Genomic DNA, 18,066 nt, shown 5'->3' with positions numbered 1-18,066 from the left:
CATATCCTTTGTTTACAGTTTTCATATTTCTCTCTGAAAAGGGCTTGTAGCAGCCCTCTTATATGCTGTTTTAAATTATTTATGGATTTAAAAATCAGATAAACATACTGGAATTTTTCTACAATATGAGGGACTAAACCTTGGGTCAGGGTGTGAGGGGCTGTTTAATTAGTAAAATCCATGAACATGAGACTTGATAAAAACTCACTTGGCTGCCTGGTGATACAGTGAACTGTGAAAGCGTGAACTTCAGATCAAGTAAATGGGGTCTTACAGCCCAGGTCTGACCCTAACAAGGCAGTCTTGGGCAGATTTCTTTACTCAGAGATAATTTTGCTGCAATTAGAAGCAAGGTGTCAGTACAGTGCCGGTACATAATATATACTCCATAACAGGTAATGCCTTACAATCTAGGGTTTGTTTTTTGTTTTCTTTTGCATTTTTTGCCACTTTTCAGGAATTTTTGTTGACTCTAAAAAGGTGAGTCTGCTTAATAGCTTGAGTTGCAGGTTGGTAAGCTGTTACTGTAACAGGGTTTTTCAACATGAGCAACATTGACATATTGGGCCAGATAATTATTTGTTTTGGGAAGCTGTCTTGTTCATTGTAGTGTGTTTAGCTGCATCCCTGGCCTCTACCCACTAGATACCAGTAGCGCACCTCCACTAGTTGTCACAAGCAGAAATGTCTCAAAGCATTGCCGAATGTTTCCTAGGGGACAGAGTCATCCCCTAGGTGATAAATAAAGGTCTGTAGGTTTTATTATAAAATTTCTCCAAACACCTAGCACAAAATAAATGCTTATTGAATTTAATCATAATATAATGTGTCTTTGAATTCCATTTTGTTAGCGAGCTACGCTAATAAATATTTACAGAGCTGGTATTCTTTTAAAATCTGTAAGTTCGTTAATTTACAGAGTAAAATTTATAAATTCTTAGAAATCTCTAAGAATAGCTCTATAGAATAAGAAAATAAGAAACAGGATTATGATTCCAGGAGACTGGTTAGACAGGAGTTAGTTGGTCACCCTTCACTGTTCCTATAATAGGTTATATGTGTGTCTACTAAATTTTATCTGCTCTTTTGTTATTATTATTTATTGTGTGTGACTATCTTATTAAACTGAGTTTATTAAATACAAGAAATATGTAGTATTTAATTTTTTACTCTTATATCCCTCTCTTCCCCAAATCCTGGCACATATCAAGTGTTTAATTAAAGGTATTGTATTACATTGGGATGATTTTGCAGTTTAAATAAGAGTTTTTGTTGTACTAGCATTTGTTTTGTTATTAAGTAACAAAACAAACTAGGATTAAGTTAATTTAGTAGATCAGTGGGGCTAAAATGTTGTAGAGGGTGGCCTTTATCTACAGAATTAAACCTCCTTTTAAGGTATGAAGAGAGGGTGCTAGTGTTGTGATCCTAGAACCATGTGAATGTCACACACCCATGCTTGCCTTCTGACATCATTTCACTAGATAAAGTAATGTGTATAACAGGCTGCTGATGAATATAGTCTTAGTATTCTATTTTTAAGACTGACAACATGCTCATAATCTAAAGACCTGTTTTTAAAGATGAAAATATTTTAGCTCTTTTACATTTTAATGTTCTCTTTTCCTATATTTCTCATATATTAAAAGCTCCAGAGGAATCTTTATTTTGTTCTGTTTTTAAAAACTTCAAAATTATATAAGTTAAATATAAAAATTTAAATGGTACTAAACAATATATGGTAAAAAGTGAAATTCCTCTTTCACATCTCCTTCCCATCCACCTCCTTACCCTGACAAAAATACCGTTTCTCACAGGTAACCACTAGAAAGTATTTATTCTTCTCTGGTATAATTATAAATGTGTGTGTGTGTGTGTGTGTGTGTGTGTGTGTGTGTGTGTATGTGTATTTCAGTGAGTTGTGAGAAATAAGCTAAACAAAACGAAGTGTCTAATATAATGCTCAGTTTATTTACCATTTATTATATGTATACATAAAGGTTTTTTAGATCTTGAGATTTATTGATTTGTAGTTTGTCTTTTCCACTTTCCAATATATCATAGAGTCCTTTATTTTCTATAAATGTAGATCTACTTTTTAGTAGCTGCTTATGTGTATTGATAGATGTATGTGTGTGTGCATATCCATCCATATGTATGTATATGCATCAAAGTATACATACATATGCGTAATACATATACCGTAATTTATTTAATCATTCCATCATTAGAAAATAGAAGTTTTCCCTCCTTTTTGCATTTTAAATTAATGCATTCGTAACACTCTTGTGTACTGTCTTGTGTAGAATAGAATTTTAAAAGTGTAATTATTTAGCCAAGAACATTTGTACTTTATATTTTAAAACCTACTTATAAATTGCCTTCTGAAAAGACTATGCTGTGGAATTCTAATTTGTGATAAGATTTTTTGAAGTTTGGATTATTCTTTCTGTTGCTCATTGAGGAGAACTGTTCAGTTAACCTTCAGAGCCATAAAAGTAACATGGGAATAGCATTTAACTGCCCAGTTTTAACTGATCATTATATATTTTTTAAAGTTAATAATTTTAATAAGCAGCTCAGACATTTCTATTACCTAGAGACGGTTTAGACTTATATTTTAACTTTGTCAGAATATAATATTGTTGATAGCCCCCTTTGATTATTTTAATATTTGTAAGAAAATTCTGTGCATTAATGATAACAAATAGATTGATGTTGCACATGGATTCTGATAGGCAAAATATACCAGTGACATGTTATCAAAACCTTTACCTCATTCATTTATTCATTCATATTATTTTTTGGCCATGCAATGCGTCATGCAGGATCTTAGTTCCGCAACCAGGTACTGAACCGGTGCTCCCTTCAGTGGAAGCGCGGAGTCTTAACCACTGGACTTCCAGGGAAGCCCCATACCCCATTTAAAAATAAGATATTATGTAACAGTATTTGTTTTGTTTATATTAAAAAAATTAAATTTAATAGTTACGCTCATAAAATAATTGCGGACTTCTTATGATATTGAATACTTAAGTTGGTTTATAAGTAACAAATGTAACAAACCTAATTCAACTGAGCTAAAGTATCCATAAAAGGAAGTTATTTACTCTCATGATGAGGAAGACCACATGTCAGGTCTTAATTTCAGGCAGAATGACCTAGAGGTTGAAAAAATGTTAATTGCATTCTGTCTCTCCATTTCTCAGCTCTTTTCTTTTAGGTTAGCTTCATCCTCAAACACTTTCCATATGACTAAGATACATCATATTTATAGCTTTCAGTCATAAAAGGAGAGGGTAGCCCTCTCTTACAACTTCTACATGAACTCTGGTCCTATTTAGTGACATTAAGCTAGGTATTGTGACTGATAGTCATAAAAACACATGGGGTGGGGAGTGACTGAACTCCAGTGAAATATGTGATGTCTAATAATTTAGCATTTTAAGTGACTGTTAGGATGCTAATTCTCACATTTTGAAAGGTCTTTAATGATTTCTAAGCATCAACAGTAATTATTCTTAATATTAACAAACCTATGTGGTAGGGCAGGCATTGTTATAAGATAGAATTGAAGAAATTGCTACCTAATGATTGAAGGTTAATTAGTAATTCAGTCAGTAGTTGAGGCAGGATGAGATTCCCATTGTTTAAATTTACCAATTCAGCGTTCTTCTTGCTATTTCTGCCTATCTCTTTCCCAGAGTTGAGTTAAAGGGTTTCAGCTCAATATCAAAAAAACAAACAACCCAATCCAAAAATGGGCAGAAGACCTAAATAGACATTTCTCCAAAGAAGATATACAGATTGCCAATGAACACGTGAAAGGATGTTCAACATCATTAATCATTAGAGAAATGCAAATCAAAACTACAATGAGGTATCATCTCACACCAGTCAGAATGGCCATCATCAAAAAATCTACAAACAGTAAATGCTGGAGAGGGTGTGGAGAAAAGGGAATCTTCTTGCACTGTTGGTGGGAATGTAAATTGATAAAGCCACTATGGGGAACAGTATGGAGGTTCCTTAAAAAACTAAAAATAGAACTACCATATGACCCAGCAATCCCACTACTGGGCATATACCCTGAGAAAACAATAATTCAGAAAGAATCATGTACCACAATGTTCATTGCAGCTCTGTTTACAATAGCCAGGTCATGGAAGCAAACTAAGTGTCCATCAACAGGTGAATGGATAAGGAAGATATGGCACATATATACAATGGAATATTACTGAGCCATAAAAAGAAATGAAATTGAGTTATTTGTAGTGAGGTGGATGAACCTAGAGTCTGTCATAGAGTGAAGTAAGTCAGAAAGAGAAAAACAAATACCGTATGTTAACATATATATGGAATCTAAAAAACAAACAGAAATGGTCATGAAGAACCTAGGGGCAAGACGGGAATAAAGACGGAGACCTACTAGAGAATGGACTTGAGGACACGGTGGGGGAGGGGTAGGCTGGGACGAAGTGAGAGGGTGGCATGGGCATATATACACTACCAAATGTAAAATAGATAGCTAGTGGGAAGCAGCCTCATAGCACAGGGAGATCAGCTTGGTGCTCTCTGACCACCTAGAGGCATGGGAAAGGGAGGGTGGGAGGGAGACGCAAGAGGGAGTAGATATGGGGATGTATGTATATGTATAGCTGATTCACTTTGTTATAAAGCAGAAACTAACACACCATTGTAAAGCAATTATACTCCAATAAAGATGTTAAAAAAAAAAAAAGAGTTAAAGGGTTTGATTTGTAGGGTTTGTTTATTTAAATCAGTAGATTAGTAAGGTAGTGAGTCAGTCAGTACAAAAATTTTTTATTAAAATAATTTATTCTTATTCCTAATGTTTTGAAACTTAAGATGAACTGGTGATTAAAAGTGAAAGCATAATGTGTCTTTGATAATCGAAAATTTAAAATCTTATCAATGTCTTCTCTGATTTCTTTAAATTAAATCTTTATTTATTTATTTTTGGCTGTGTTGGGTCTTCATTTCTGTGCGAGGACTTTCTCTAGTTGCGGCAAGCGGGGGCCACGCTTCATCGTGGTGCACGGGCCTCTCACTATCGCGGCCTCTGTTGTTGCGGAGCACAGGCTCCAGACGCGCAGGCTCAGTAGTTGTGGCTCACGGCCCTAGTTGCTCTGCAGCATGTGTGATCTTCCCAGACCAGGGCTCGAACCCGTGTGCCCTGCATTGGCAGGCAGATTCTCAAGCACTGCGCCACCAGGGAAGCCCTTCTCTGATTTCTTATTCCTGATATATGTGAATTACTTACATATAGAAAATTTAGTCTCTACTTGGGATAATTCTAATTCAAAAGGGATATTTTCATTTAAGACTGATTAATAAGACCCCTTTCTATAATTCTGTAAACAATATGACAGCACAATTTAGCCACCATTGAAAGCATAGCCCTAATGTCTCTTACTGTCCCTGGAAAATAGGCAGATGATTATGACTAATATGCTGTGTTTCATTGCAAAGTGTTTTTTAGTTGTTACTGGTGATTTTCCAGTTTCCAACTGAGTGGACATTTTTCTCAGAAACATTTCTTGCAGTTCAAATACATTTATATTAGGTAGGAGAAAACGAAACTCCTTTCTAAATAATTTCCAAATTGTGTGTGCTTTTTGGAAATCATAATAATAACTTTGAAAAAATTTTTACCTTTTCAACAAAACTGCTAATTATAGCAAATGTTAAATAGTGAACAGTTATACATTTTGTGATTTGAGAAGGGGAGTAATTTTGAAATTATGTTTCTCTGAATCTGTAGTTTTCTGCAAGGATATCTAAGTGTGAAAAAGAAAATTCAGGAAAAGAGAACCAAGTACATACTTAGGGGAGAAACTAACCCTTGACAGGGTAAGATTTTTTATACTTCTACATTTCAAAGCATTTCATTTTATTAACAAACTGTAGCAGAAGAAAGGAAACACTGCCTTTTTAGAAATGGAGTTGTTTTAAGAAAACATTTCTCCCATTTTAAAAGTACAGTATCTTATATGTTAATAATAGAAAAATGAAGCTTAGAATTTTTTTTTAAGTTTATGAATTAGAATACATCCAAGGTCTAAGTGATAACACCATGTTAAGGAGCCCTTTTCTTTTTCTTTTTCATTAATATATGGTACCATATAGTGACAGTGCTAGTAATCTGAAATATCTGGGGAATCTCAAATGAAATACTAAATTATTTTTTAGTAGTGTAGTGATAAGGTTCCTTTTGTGTGTGTTCTAATCCTTTGAAATGGGCAATATTTGTATGTGTGTTTTTAGTTAGCTGTTCTGGGAAAAAAATAATAAATTCACTTACTCATTTTATGTGTTTATAGCCAGAGTGTGATTCTCCAAACTCTTGATTCATACCATTTTTGAGGCTGGAGAAATGAAATAAGATGGTAATGTTCAGTTATTCTATTTTTAAATCCATCCCCTGCCCCCATGTAAATTTTTTTTGTTTTTTCTTTTCCCATGTAGATAATTTTAGTACTAAAGTACAGTCACATTTCATTGGGCTCTGGACTTAGACTGGTTTGGTTTGATTTCTGGCTTTACCACTTAATAGCTTTGTGGTGTTTGGAAGTCATATTACCATCTCTAGCCTCAGTAGTCTTTATTTACCAAAATATTACTTACTTTCTAGGGTTGACAAGATTAATAGTCAATAAATGCTACTTCTGTTACTATTTATGAATACTGTACTGTATGTATAACCCTTCCCAGATTAGGTAAGTAATAGATATTCATTGTAAACATTTATAAAATACAGAAAAGCACAGAAAGGAAAATAAATCACCTATGATACTTCAATTTTTTTTCTTTCTTTCTTTATTTTGAATTTTAATTTTTTTTATGCAGCAGGTCCTTATTAGTGTACTTTCATTTTTTGATGTTAAAATGTTGATGTATAGACTTCTTTAAAAATGTATATATTTTTAAAAATGTATATCTTTTAGAATATTTTCCCTAACTCACCAATACATTATGCAGGTTATTTCTTGTGTTTCAGTATTATGTAATATTAACATCTGCATAAGGTTCCTCCTTTATGAACATTTTGTTTCTAGTTCCTTATTATTGTAAATTATGTCTTAAGGATCTTGTGCTTGAACCTACTTTATATTTTAAGTTATTAATATAAATCACCAAAAGCAGGTCCTGATTTTGGTGCATTTTTCCAATTTATTTTACAATATGTGTTTAGTTTATAATTCCATCAACAGTGCATTTTCTTATCTGGTATAATCATGTTAAAAAACAGTTTCTTGCCAGTTTGGTAAGCTTTATTTAAATGGCATTTTCCAATGTATTTGATTCAGATTTTAGGAAATAGGAAATATGTCATGTTTATTTATCAGTTTTATTTCTTCAATAAATTCTCTGTGCATTTTATTTGCCTCTTCTGATAAATCTTTCTGCAGTTTATTTAGACTTTCACATTATAAGGTCCTGCCCATATTACTTTGCTGTGAGGGTGGAGTGTTACGAGCTGAATCGTGCTCCATCCTCCACCCCCTGCCCCCAAGTTTGTTTGTTGAAGCTCTATCCCAGTACCTCAGAATGTGTCTCTATTTGGAGATAATTCCATTAGAGAGGTAATTAAGGTAAAATGGAATTATATGGGTGGTCCCTAATCCAATATGACTGATGTACTGATAAGAAAAGATAAAGACACAGACACACATAGAGGAAAGATCATGTGAAGACACACAGAGAGATGATAACCATCTACAGGCCAAGGAACGAGGCCCTCAGAATAAAGAAACTCTGTCAAGACACCTTGATATTGGACTTCTAGCATCCAAAATCATGAGAAAATAAATTTCTGTGTTACAAGCCACCAGATTTGCTGTATTTGTCACAGCAGCCCTAGCAAACTAATATAGGGCCTAAACCTTTTGCCTATTATGTTTTTCCAATTTTTTTTTTTTTTTTTTTTTTTTTTTTTTTGCGGTACGTGGGCCTCTCACTGATGTGGCCTCTCCCGTTGCGGAGCACAGGCTCCGGACGCGCAGGCTCAGCGGCCATGGCTCACGGGGCCCAGCCGCTCCGCGGCATGTGGGATCTTCCCGCACCAGGGCAAGAACCCGTGTCCCCTGCATTGGCAGGCGGACTCTCAACCACTGTGCCACCAGGGAAGCCCTCCAAATATTTTTGACTAATATGTTATTTAACTTTTAATTTTAGGTATGCCATTGGTTTTCTAGAGGTATAGAAATTTTCCTGTCTTGTCCCAAAGCTTAGGAAATCTTACATTATTATTATTTTTTAAACATCTTCATTGGAGTATAATTGTTTTACAATGGTGTGTTAGTTCTATTGATATACGTATGTATAAAAAGTCTCATCCTTCTCAGTATTTAAGTACTTACAACATTGTATAACAATACAATAAAAACAAATAAAAATTTTTTCATACTCTTTAACACTCTAAACCTTCTTTGTTTATCATATTTCAGAATTTTAAGGAATTTATAAGAATACCAGTATAATCATTTTGGATAAAGGCCTGTGAAGGAAAGCTTTTTAGCTTGTTTTGCCTATTTACTTATTTACACAGCAGTTTCCTGCCACATAAAGTGATCATTTTTATAGTCTTTTCCCCTGCTGTGAAAATGTTACAGTATCTGAGGGTTCCTGTATTCCTATCCCCTACCCTGTTCTATTTGCAACATCTTTCTTTTTTTTTTTTTTTTTTTGCCTCTGAAGAAGAAATTGGGCAGGAAGTTTTACAAGGATCCTACCAATAGAACAGTGAGTTTATATCATTAGTTTTTTTGCTACAATATTGTGCTTTTCACAGAGGCAGATGTGCTGGTCACTTTGGTTGGTTTTTAACTTCATAACTTCATACTGAGGAAGAGTAATAACAGCACTTGAAGACCCTTCTGATCCTTCATGTTAATGAAATGATCAACTTTCTCTTTAATCCTTTTCAGTTAGGCCCAATAAATAACTTGCGAAGCTTTATGTAACTTTTAGATAAAAGTCAGTTTTCAAAACTCGCACTAGATCAACATGATATGTTGTCATCTAGGTGGGGTGCAAATAGCTAGTATTAGATCAGTATTCTTAATAAAAAAAAAAAAAGGAAAGCCTGTTTGAAGGCATCAGGCAACTATTCTGGCTGTAAGTGGGATAGGAACCAAGACTTCAGAGAAGAGAGAATCTTGTGGAGATGATCTAACTTCTCCAGCAACATTTACCTGGGGGATACTGGCTAATGTGGAATGTGGACAGGAAGCTAAATATTTAGACTGTAGTCCCAGGAGTACTATTGCTGAAACATGGGAAAAACAGCACAGAGCTTTTGATGGAGACCATCAAATGGGAGAAATCAAGTAAAAGGAGATTCTCCCCTCAGTACATTTATTTGTTGAATCCTGGGATGGGAAATATAAAATCCTAAGCAGAAAATCTTTGAAAATCAGGGTGGACTTTCTAGTGTTTTTATAAAACAAAAATGAGACATGTCATCCTCTTGAGATTGGTCCCCTGAACAACAAGCTTTCAGTTGAAACCTGGGGGAAAAACCATAGGTAGACTGAGTATTACCAGGGCAGCAGCCTAATATGGACTCACCATTGTCTATTGGCCTGACAAAGAAAAGGATGAACGCTTTGTGGAGAAAGATAACATAGTCAGGAATCTCAACGCTTTGTGGAGAAAGATAACGTAGTCAGGAATCTCTGCAAGTTTTTATGTACAAAGATTATAGGATCCACCAAAAGACAGGACTACATGACCAGAACAAATGGAAAAACAGATAATAAAAACAAACTCAGAGATTATCTACATCATTCATTCCATTTAGATGATAAGCACTTTAAATATTTAAAATGTAGTTAATATATCAAGAAAATAGAGGAAACTGTGGAGAAAATAGGTGAAAAAAGATTTTTTCATTATGATATTGGATGTGTACAAAGTTAAATGGAAACATGATAGGTAAAATTAAAAATTCACTAGGTAGGTATAATAGAAGATTAGACTTATCAGAAGATAAATAAATAGGAAATACCCAGCTGAAGGACAGAAAAAAAAGAGAAAGGAGAAAACAGAAAAGAGGACTTAGAGATTTGTGGTATACACAAAAAGATTGAACATTTGAATTACCAGAAAAAGAGGAGAGAGAATTGGGCAAAACTGCTTTTGAAGAGATACAGAATTTTCTAAAACTGATAAAATATATCAACCTAGAGATTCGGAAATTTCTGTTTTCCCTAAGCAGGGATGCAAATAAAACCACCCTTGAACAGCAAGAGTGCTGAAATCAAAGATGAAAAAATCTTGAAAGGAGTCTGACCAAAAAGGATAAGACCTTCAAAGGAGCCAACAGTAAGACTCATATCAGACTTGTCAACAATGGAAGCCATCTTGAAATTGTTTTAAGAAAAGAGCAAACCTAACAATTTATATAAATCCAGCAAAATGTCCTCCAAAAACATAAGTGGGAAAAAATCATTTCTGGACAAACAAAAACCAAGAAAATCCATTGCCAGCAACCTTGGCTATAAAACAAATGAAGATACCAATAAAACAGATCAACAACAATGAACTGAGGATTCTTTAGGCAGAAGAGAGAACATCCCATAAAGGTACCACTGGAGTGAAGAGTAATGGAAGTGGTGAATTTGAGAGTAAATATAAATTGATATTGACTAAATATTAACTAAAAATAAAAATAATGTCTTGTGGGGCTTAAAAGATAGAAAAAACAAAAAGTGAAAGGTGAGAGGAGTAAATGGAGTTGAAGTATTGGGGTCTCATATTATTGAGAACATGGTAAAGTAGTAATTTCTGTTAGACTGTAATAAGTCAAAAATGCATGTTGTAATCTCTGTGGTAACCACTAAAAGAATATAGTTTTTTTCCCATAGATTTATTATTTATTTTATTTATTTTTGGCTGTGTCAGGTCTTAGTTGCAGCATGTGGGATCTTCATTGAGGCCTGCGGGATCTTTTGTTTCAGCGCGCAGGCTTCTCTCTAGCTGTGGCGTGTGGGTTTTCTCTTCTGTGGTTGTGGTGCGTGGGCTCTGTAGTTTGCAGCATGTGGGCTCTAGTTGAGGTGCGTGAGCTCAGTAGTTGTGGCACGCAGGCTTAGTCGCCCCGTGGCATGTGGGATCTTAGTCCCCTGACAAGGGATCGAACCCATGTCCCCTGCATTGCAAGGCGGATTCTTTACCACTGGATCACCAGGGAAGTCCCAGGAATAGTTTTTAAAACAGTAAGAGTATGGAGGGGGAAAAAAGAATAATAAAAAACAGCTGGTTAATTCAGACAAAGGCAAGAAACCTAGAACTGTCAGGTCAAATAAACGATAAGATGATAGAAATAAGTCATATTTAGACAGTAGAATCATATATTTTTCAAAATTTTATTAGAGAAAAATACCTTTTTATTCCAGTCTAAAAAGGTAATGTATGTAAATAAGCAAAAATACATGCTTATGTTTATGCATACTTGTTTTGTTTTTCTGACAGCTGCTTTGTGATATTGGCCACAATGAAGAAAAACTGGGTTTTAACTATGAAGATATCATAATTTGGTAAGTATAGTTCAGTTGCCTTCCTCATCCCTTCTGGATTTTAGTAATTTCAGTTTTAGTAATTTTAAACTAAAAATAGAGTATAACACCTTGTTTTGATTTTATAGAAACAGTTGTTTGAATGTTAGAAAAATTCAGGATCTCCAGCATTTTTAACTGTTATCCTATTGTTCTTACTGATATTTTGTAATTATCAAATATAAAGAACCAAAGCTAATGTTTTCGAAAAGTACCTGGACTTCTACAGTCTAAACTTCTAAGTTAAATCGCAGAATAAAAGTTCTCATATTATTCCCAAGAGCAAGAAGAACCTGTACAGTTATCTCTAGATCTCACCTAAGACACAGTGTGCTATGGCAAACTTGATTTGCTCAAGCCCACGAGAGGCTTAATGTTACAGTTTCATAGCCATCGTTTTGGCATCGTTTAAAATTGGTATAGGGCTTCCCTGGTGGCGCAGTGGTTGAGAGTCCACCTGCCGATGCAGGGGACACGGGTTCTTGCCCTGGTCCCGGAAGATCCCACATGCCGCAGAGCGGCTGGGACCGTGAGCCGTGGCTGCTGAGCCTGCACGTCCGGAGCCTGTGCTCCGCAACGGGAGAGGCCACAACAGTGAGAGGCCCGTGTACCGCAAAAAAAATAAATAAATAAAAAATAAAATAAAATAAAATAAAATAAAATTGGTATAAGTAGTTTCTTCCTACTGTCATTTTAAAGTATTTTTATTTATTGGTTTAAACCAATGATTCTTTGGGAGAAGTGAAACAAGTAGGTAGAGGGGGATAGACTGTAGAGGCATATGTGATACAGCTTGAAAAAGGCATATTTAATTTCCCACTGTTTATATAAAATAAACTACAGAAGGTAGAACAAAACTCTTAACATTTTCTTGATTGGTAGGAATATACCAAGGAGACAAAAATTAAAAAATAACGTTAGTGAAGTTCCATGGCTTACAGTGAATGATTTTTATATATGTAAAATGACAAGTAGCTTTGCTTATTTCAACTGAAGAAGGATTTGGTATCATAATTTTATGTGTATTTGAAACTCATGCAGCAAGACTTTTTGTTTGTTTGTTTTCATATAGCTTGCGGTTAGCTTTATTGAATGAAGCAAAAGAAGTGCGGGCGGCAGGGCTACGAGCTCTTCGGTATCTCATCCAAGACTCCAGTATTCTGCAGAAGGTGCTAAAATTGAAAGTGGACTATTTAATAGCTAGGTAATTTTCTTAGAGCTCCCTATGTTTTTATATGTTTTTTAAAATCGTGTATTAAGTTTTAGCATACCTACCATAAAGTATACACATTTTTAGTGTAAAGCCTGATAATTTTTACAGGTAGATACAACCAATTACCCTATTATCCTGAGTAAGATATGGAACATTTTCAGCATCCCAATCAAGTTCCCTTGTGTCCCCAGTCAGTAGGAAACATTACTCTGACCTTTTTCATCCTAGACTAGTTTTTCCTATTCTTGAGTATCATATATTGGAAGTCTACATTACTCTTTTCTTTCCTCAGTGTTATCTGTGAGATTTATCCATGTTGATTTAAAAAAAAAATTTCTGTGTAGTATTTTATGTTGTGAATAGAGCACAATTTATTTAATCCATTCTGTTGATTTTTTTCTTGGTTGTTTTCAGTGTTTGGCTATTTTGAATAAAGCTGCCCTGAACATTCTTGCACAAGTCTGTTGGTGGACGTGTGCACTCATTTCTCTTAGGTATATATGTAGGAGTGGAATTGCTGGGTGATAAGTTTTATGTTTATTTAACTTTAGTAGTTACTGCCTAACAGTTTTCCAAAGTGATTGTACTGATTTACACTCCTACCAGAAATGTTTGAGAGTTCCAATCCCTCCACATCCTCATCAGCATTTGCTCTTTTCAGTTTTTAATTATACCCTTTTCTGCTGTGGTTTTCATTGTGAGTTTCATTGTGGTTTTAATTTCTGTTTCCCTTTCATTTGCTTGCTGACTATTTGGATATCCTCTTTATCTTTTGCTCATTTATAAATTGGATTGTCTATCTTTTTGCGTAGGAGTTCTTGGTATCTTCTGGATATGATTCCTTTCCAGTATATGTATTGAGAATTTCTTCTCCAAGTCAGTCTACCTTGTCTTCTTACTCTTCTTAATTAATAAAATCCAATATAGCAGTCTTTTATTTTATAGTTAATGTTTTTGGTCTCTTTGGACGATAATATCCTATTTTTTCTTCTAAAGTTTTTATTCCGTATATGTTGAAATAGGTGTTAGGTCACAATTCATTTTTATCAATATCCAATAAATATTAGAGGCATTTAGTGAAAAGATTCTCCTTTCATGTCTAAATTAGTTTCATTTTTGTTGTAAGTCAGGTAACTGATAAGTATGTTTCTGGTTTTGCTTTCCCTATTCTCTTTGTTTGGTCTATTTGTCTATTCTTGCTCCATTTTCTCCCTGTCTTAAATGACTGCATCTTGACAGTAAGTGTTGATATGTATTAGTATAAGTCCTCCAGCTTTTCCTCTATTTTGGGTTCTGTATTTCCATGTGAATTTTAGAAAATCAACTTGTCCATTTCCATAAAACTTTCCGGGATATCTATAGTAATTGCATTGAAGCTCTGTGTTAATTTGGGGTGAATTGATATCATAATAATATCGAATCTTCCAAACCTTTATTTATTTGGACCTTTAATTTCTCTCAACATTTTGTAGTTTTCTATGCAGAGAGGTCTTGCACATATTTGTTAGGTTTATCGTAAGGCATTTATTAGATATAGTATTAATGTAATTAAAATTTTTCTTTTTCATAGTTTTTGCTGCTAATATATAGAAAAATAATTGTAAGTTTTAATGTTTTTGTGTATTCTTATCTCGGTGATCTGACTAAATTCACTTTTTAATTCTAATTGTTTTTAAGGTTATTTTAGAGTTTCTGTGTACATTAGCATTAATTGCAAATGATGACCCTTTTATTTCTTCCTTCCCAATCCTTATATTTTTCTTTTCCTCACCATATCTCACTGGTTAGAATATTGCACTGACTAGAAATGGTAATTGGATAACTATGTTTTGCTCCTGAGCTCAAGTTGAAAGTGTTCAGTATTTTGCCATTATTTATGATACTTGCTGTAGACTCTTAGTGGATTTCTTTATATTCCTTGTTTGCGTTCCTGAAGTAAACACCACTTTTTAATGATGTCTTTTTATTTCACATATAACTGTATTGGGTTTGCTAATATTCTGTGGAAAAATTTTTGCAGTTATGTTTATGAGAGGTATTGGCCTATATTTTTCCATTGTTCTAATATTCATTTTGGTTTTGGTATCAAGAGTATGTTTATAAAACAACTAAGGAAATGTTACCCCCTTTTTATATTCTCTGGAAGAATTTATGTAAGAACTTATGTAAGATATTGCTTTTTACCTTACATGATTAGTAGAGTTCACCGGCGAATCTGTCTGGCCCTAGGGTTTTCTTTTTTAGGAAGTTTTAATATCATGGACTCAATTTTTTTTTATTTTGTCTGCATTGGGTCTTTGTTGCTCCACGTGGGCTTTCTCTAGGTGTGGTGAGCGGGGGCTACTCTTCATTGTGGTGCATGGGCTACTCATTGCAGTAGCTTCTCTTGTTGCGGAGCATGGGCTTTAGGCATGTGGGCTTCAGTAGTTGCAGCATGTAGGCTCAGTAGTTGCAGTGCATGGGCTCTAGGGCACGAGGGCTTCAGTAGTTGTGGCACATGGGTTTAGTTGCTCTGCGGCATGTGGGATCTTCCCGGACTAGAGCTCGAACCCGTGTCTCCTGCATTGGCAGGTGGATTCTTAACTACTGCACCACCAGGGAAGTCCCCCTGTCAGTTCTTGCTTTATATATTTTGAAACTTTGTTATTGCATTCATATTTAGAATTGTTAAACCTTCTCATTGGGCTAATCCTTTCCTGGTTATGAAATGTTTCTCTTTATTCCTAGTAATACTTCTTTTATGAGTGTTCATGTTATCTAATGTTAATATAGCTATACTAACTTTATTTTATTTAGGGTTTGCACAATATATCCTCTTCAGTCCTTTCACTTTCTTTTTTTTTGTTCTTACATTTAAGTTTCTCTCCCGTTAACATCATATAGATTTTTTTAAATCTAGTTTGACCATCTTTGTCTTCTAATTGGATTAGACTATGTCTAGTGGTTTTTTATATGCAGGTTCTATGTGCTTTATCTAATGTAATTATATTTATGAGTTTGTCATCTTGCCATTAGTTTTCTCCTATATTTGACTTTGCTGTCTTGCTGTTCATATTCTATTTGTCACGTCTATTCTTTGGTCTTGCATTGCTCCTTTTTTGTTTCTTTGGGAATAATCAAGAATTTTTTTCCTCTTCTGTTAATGTCTTGGTTTTAAAGCCTTTTCTTCTATTAGCAGTTGCCCTAGAGATTACATTTATCCTTGATATGTTAAGGTTTACCATTTTTATTACAGCCAGAACAATGCAGGAAACCTCTTCCAGCTTGACCACCAGCTCCCCTCTGCCTTATTTCTACATATATTTGTAACCCCACAGGATAGTCCTGTTATTGTATTAAATTGGAACTAGTGATATTTACCTATGTTATTTACCTGTTCCAATATTCTTCCTTCTTACATTTCCACCCTTTTATCTTGGGTCACTTTCTTGAATTTCCTTTACTATTTTCTCATAGTGTAGGTATACTGGAGTTGAATTCTCTCATATTTTATTTGTCTATAAATCCTCTATTTCCCTTCCCATTTGAAGGGTATTTTTTTGACCAGTTACTATTTTTCAATGCTTTAAATAAGTTATTGTCTTCTGGATTTTGTTTTTTTTTTTTGTTGAACAGTAAGTTGTCTCTTCTTGTTGCTTCTTTTTCTCCTTTGGCTACTTTAAAGGTTTTTTTTCCTGTTACTTTCTCTCCTATCCCCTGGTACTCCAGCTATAGAGTGCTGAATCTGTTCACTGTGCCACATGTCTCTAATGCCCTTACTGTATTTTCAATCTTTGTTGTTGTTAATCTTTGTGCTTCAGTGTTGTTACTTTCTACTTACATGTTTTTTTTTTTTTTGCGGTACGCGGGCCTCTCACTGTTGTGGCCTCTCCCGTTGCGGAACACAGGCTCCGGACCACAGGCTCAGCGGCCACGGCTCACGAGCCTAGCCGCTCCGCGGCATGTGGGATCTTCCCAGACTGGGGCACGAACCCGTGTCCCCCGCATCAGCAGGCGGACTCTCAACTACTGTGCCACCAGGGAAGCCCTCAGTCTCTTGAATTTTTAATTTTAGTTATTGTATTTCTGTGATTTATATTTTACTCTTACTTAGACATTCTAGGTCTCTGCTTTATTTTCTTGAGCATAATAATCATAGTTATTTATGACAGTTTCAGTATGTGAATCACCTGTATTCTGTTTCTATTATCATTTTCTTTCCTTGGTTTTTGGTTACTCAACCCTTTGTTTGTTTTAAAGCATACCTCATATTATATGTGATTGGATGTGAACATTGTATGTTAAAAGTTTTTGGCTCTGGATCATGTTATTTTTGGAATGTTGGCTTATCACACTGATTGTGTTAAAATTTGTTTTTTTTTTCCTTTGCCTTTGCTCTAGGAAGTGGCTATATGGAGTCTCAAGTGAAAATGTAGATATTTAGCAGAACCTCTTCATCCCGAGCAGCCTTGAGCCCTAACATCTTTCTTAGAATATTATGTACCTGCTAAAATTTCTGCTCAGTTCCTTGGCTTCTCAGCAGTAGCTTTTTGCTTGGTTTCTTGGACTTTAACTCTGCATTCGTACAACATAGAAATTGGCAAGTGCATTGGAAAGGGGATGGCATGCAGATTCTTGCTTATACTCCTATTTTCTTTTCTTTGAGATTTTTTTCCCTCAAGTCCCAGCCACTTTGGTTGCCCTAAAGTTCAGTCTGTCTCTCCAGTACAGGAAGATTTTTGCTTTCTTTTAGGATTCTGTTCCCCTAAAACTGGGGCTTGGCACGTGTCCCCAGGGACAAAGCCTGAGTGGATATGGAGCTTGTGCTTCTCTTTCCAGGGATTATTATCCATTGCCCTTTTAACAGTTGCTTTACAAAGTACCATATTTAGCCTTTATAGTTATTTTTGGCAGGAGGATTGGTCTGATCTGTTGTGGCCAGAAATGAAATTATATGTCTATTTGCTTCTTATTAAAGTTGTTTTAGATTAATTATATTCAGATAGCAGAAATGCTTTTGAATAGCAAACTATCTATGTATTGATATATAAAGTATTGATTAGAATTGTGAACTGTCTAAACATAAGTAAAAATAATTATTCTTCCACATATACCAAAGACTCTTTAGAAATTGAATAATTTAGTAAATTTTATAGAGAAATGTCAGTTAAGTGATATATGAGCATTAACTTTTGAAGTACAGTCACATTTCAAATTATATTTTGGTAAAATAGAATTATTGTGGCTAATATAAGACTTTTAACTTAGTTATAATGTAAAATTTAGGCTCTGGTT

General features: G+C 34.7%; 1 protein-coding gene across 5 annotated transcripts in view; it reads left to right on the top strand.

Annotated features, from left to right (window-relative positions):
• Positions 1-18,066, top strand: part of RICTOR (RPTOR independent companion of MTOR complex 2) — a 127,615-nt gene that overhangs the window by 35,027 nt on the left and 74,522 nt on the right. For all 5 annotated transcript variants that reach the window (XM_033852811.2, XM_033852810.2, XM_033852812.2 and 2 more), the window contains exons 4-5: positions 11,497-11,561; positions 12,652-12,783. In XM_033852811.2, coding sequence (XP_033708702.1) covers positions 11,497-11,561; positions 12,652-12,783 — 197 coding nt within the window. The remainder of the gene's footprint in view (positions 1-11,496; positions 11,562-12,651; positions 12,784-18,066) is intronic.

The sequence above is a fragment of the Tursiops truncatus genome, chromosome 3, assembly GCF_011762595.2.
Source record: "Tursiops truncatus isolate mTurTru1 chromosome 3, mTurTru1.mat.Y, whole genome shotgun sequence".
Classification (NCBI taxonomy): Eukaryota; Metazoa; Chordata; class Mammalia; order Artiodactyla; family Delphinidae; genus Tursiops; species Tursiops truncatus.
This window is presented reverse-complemented; position numbering and strand designations above follow the sequence as displayed.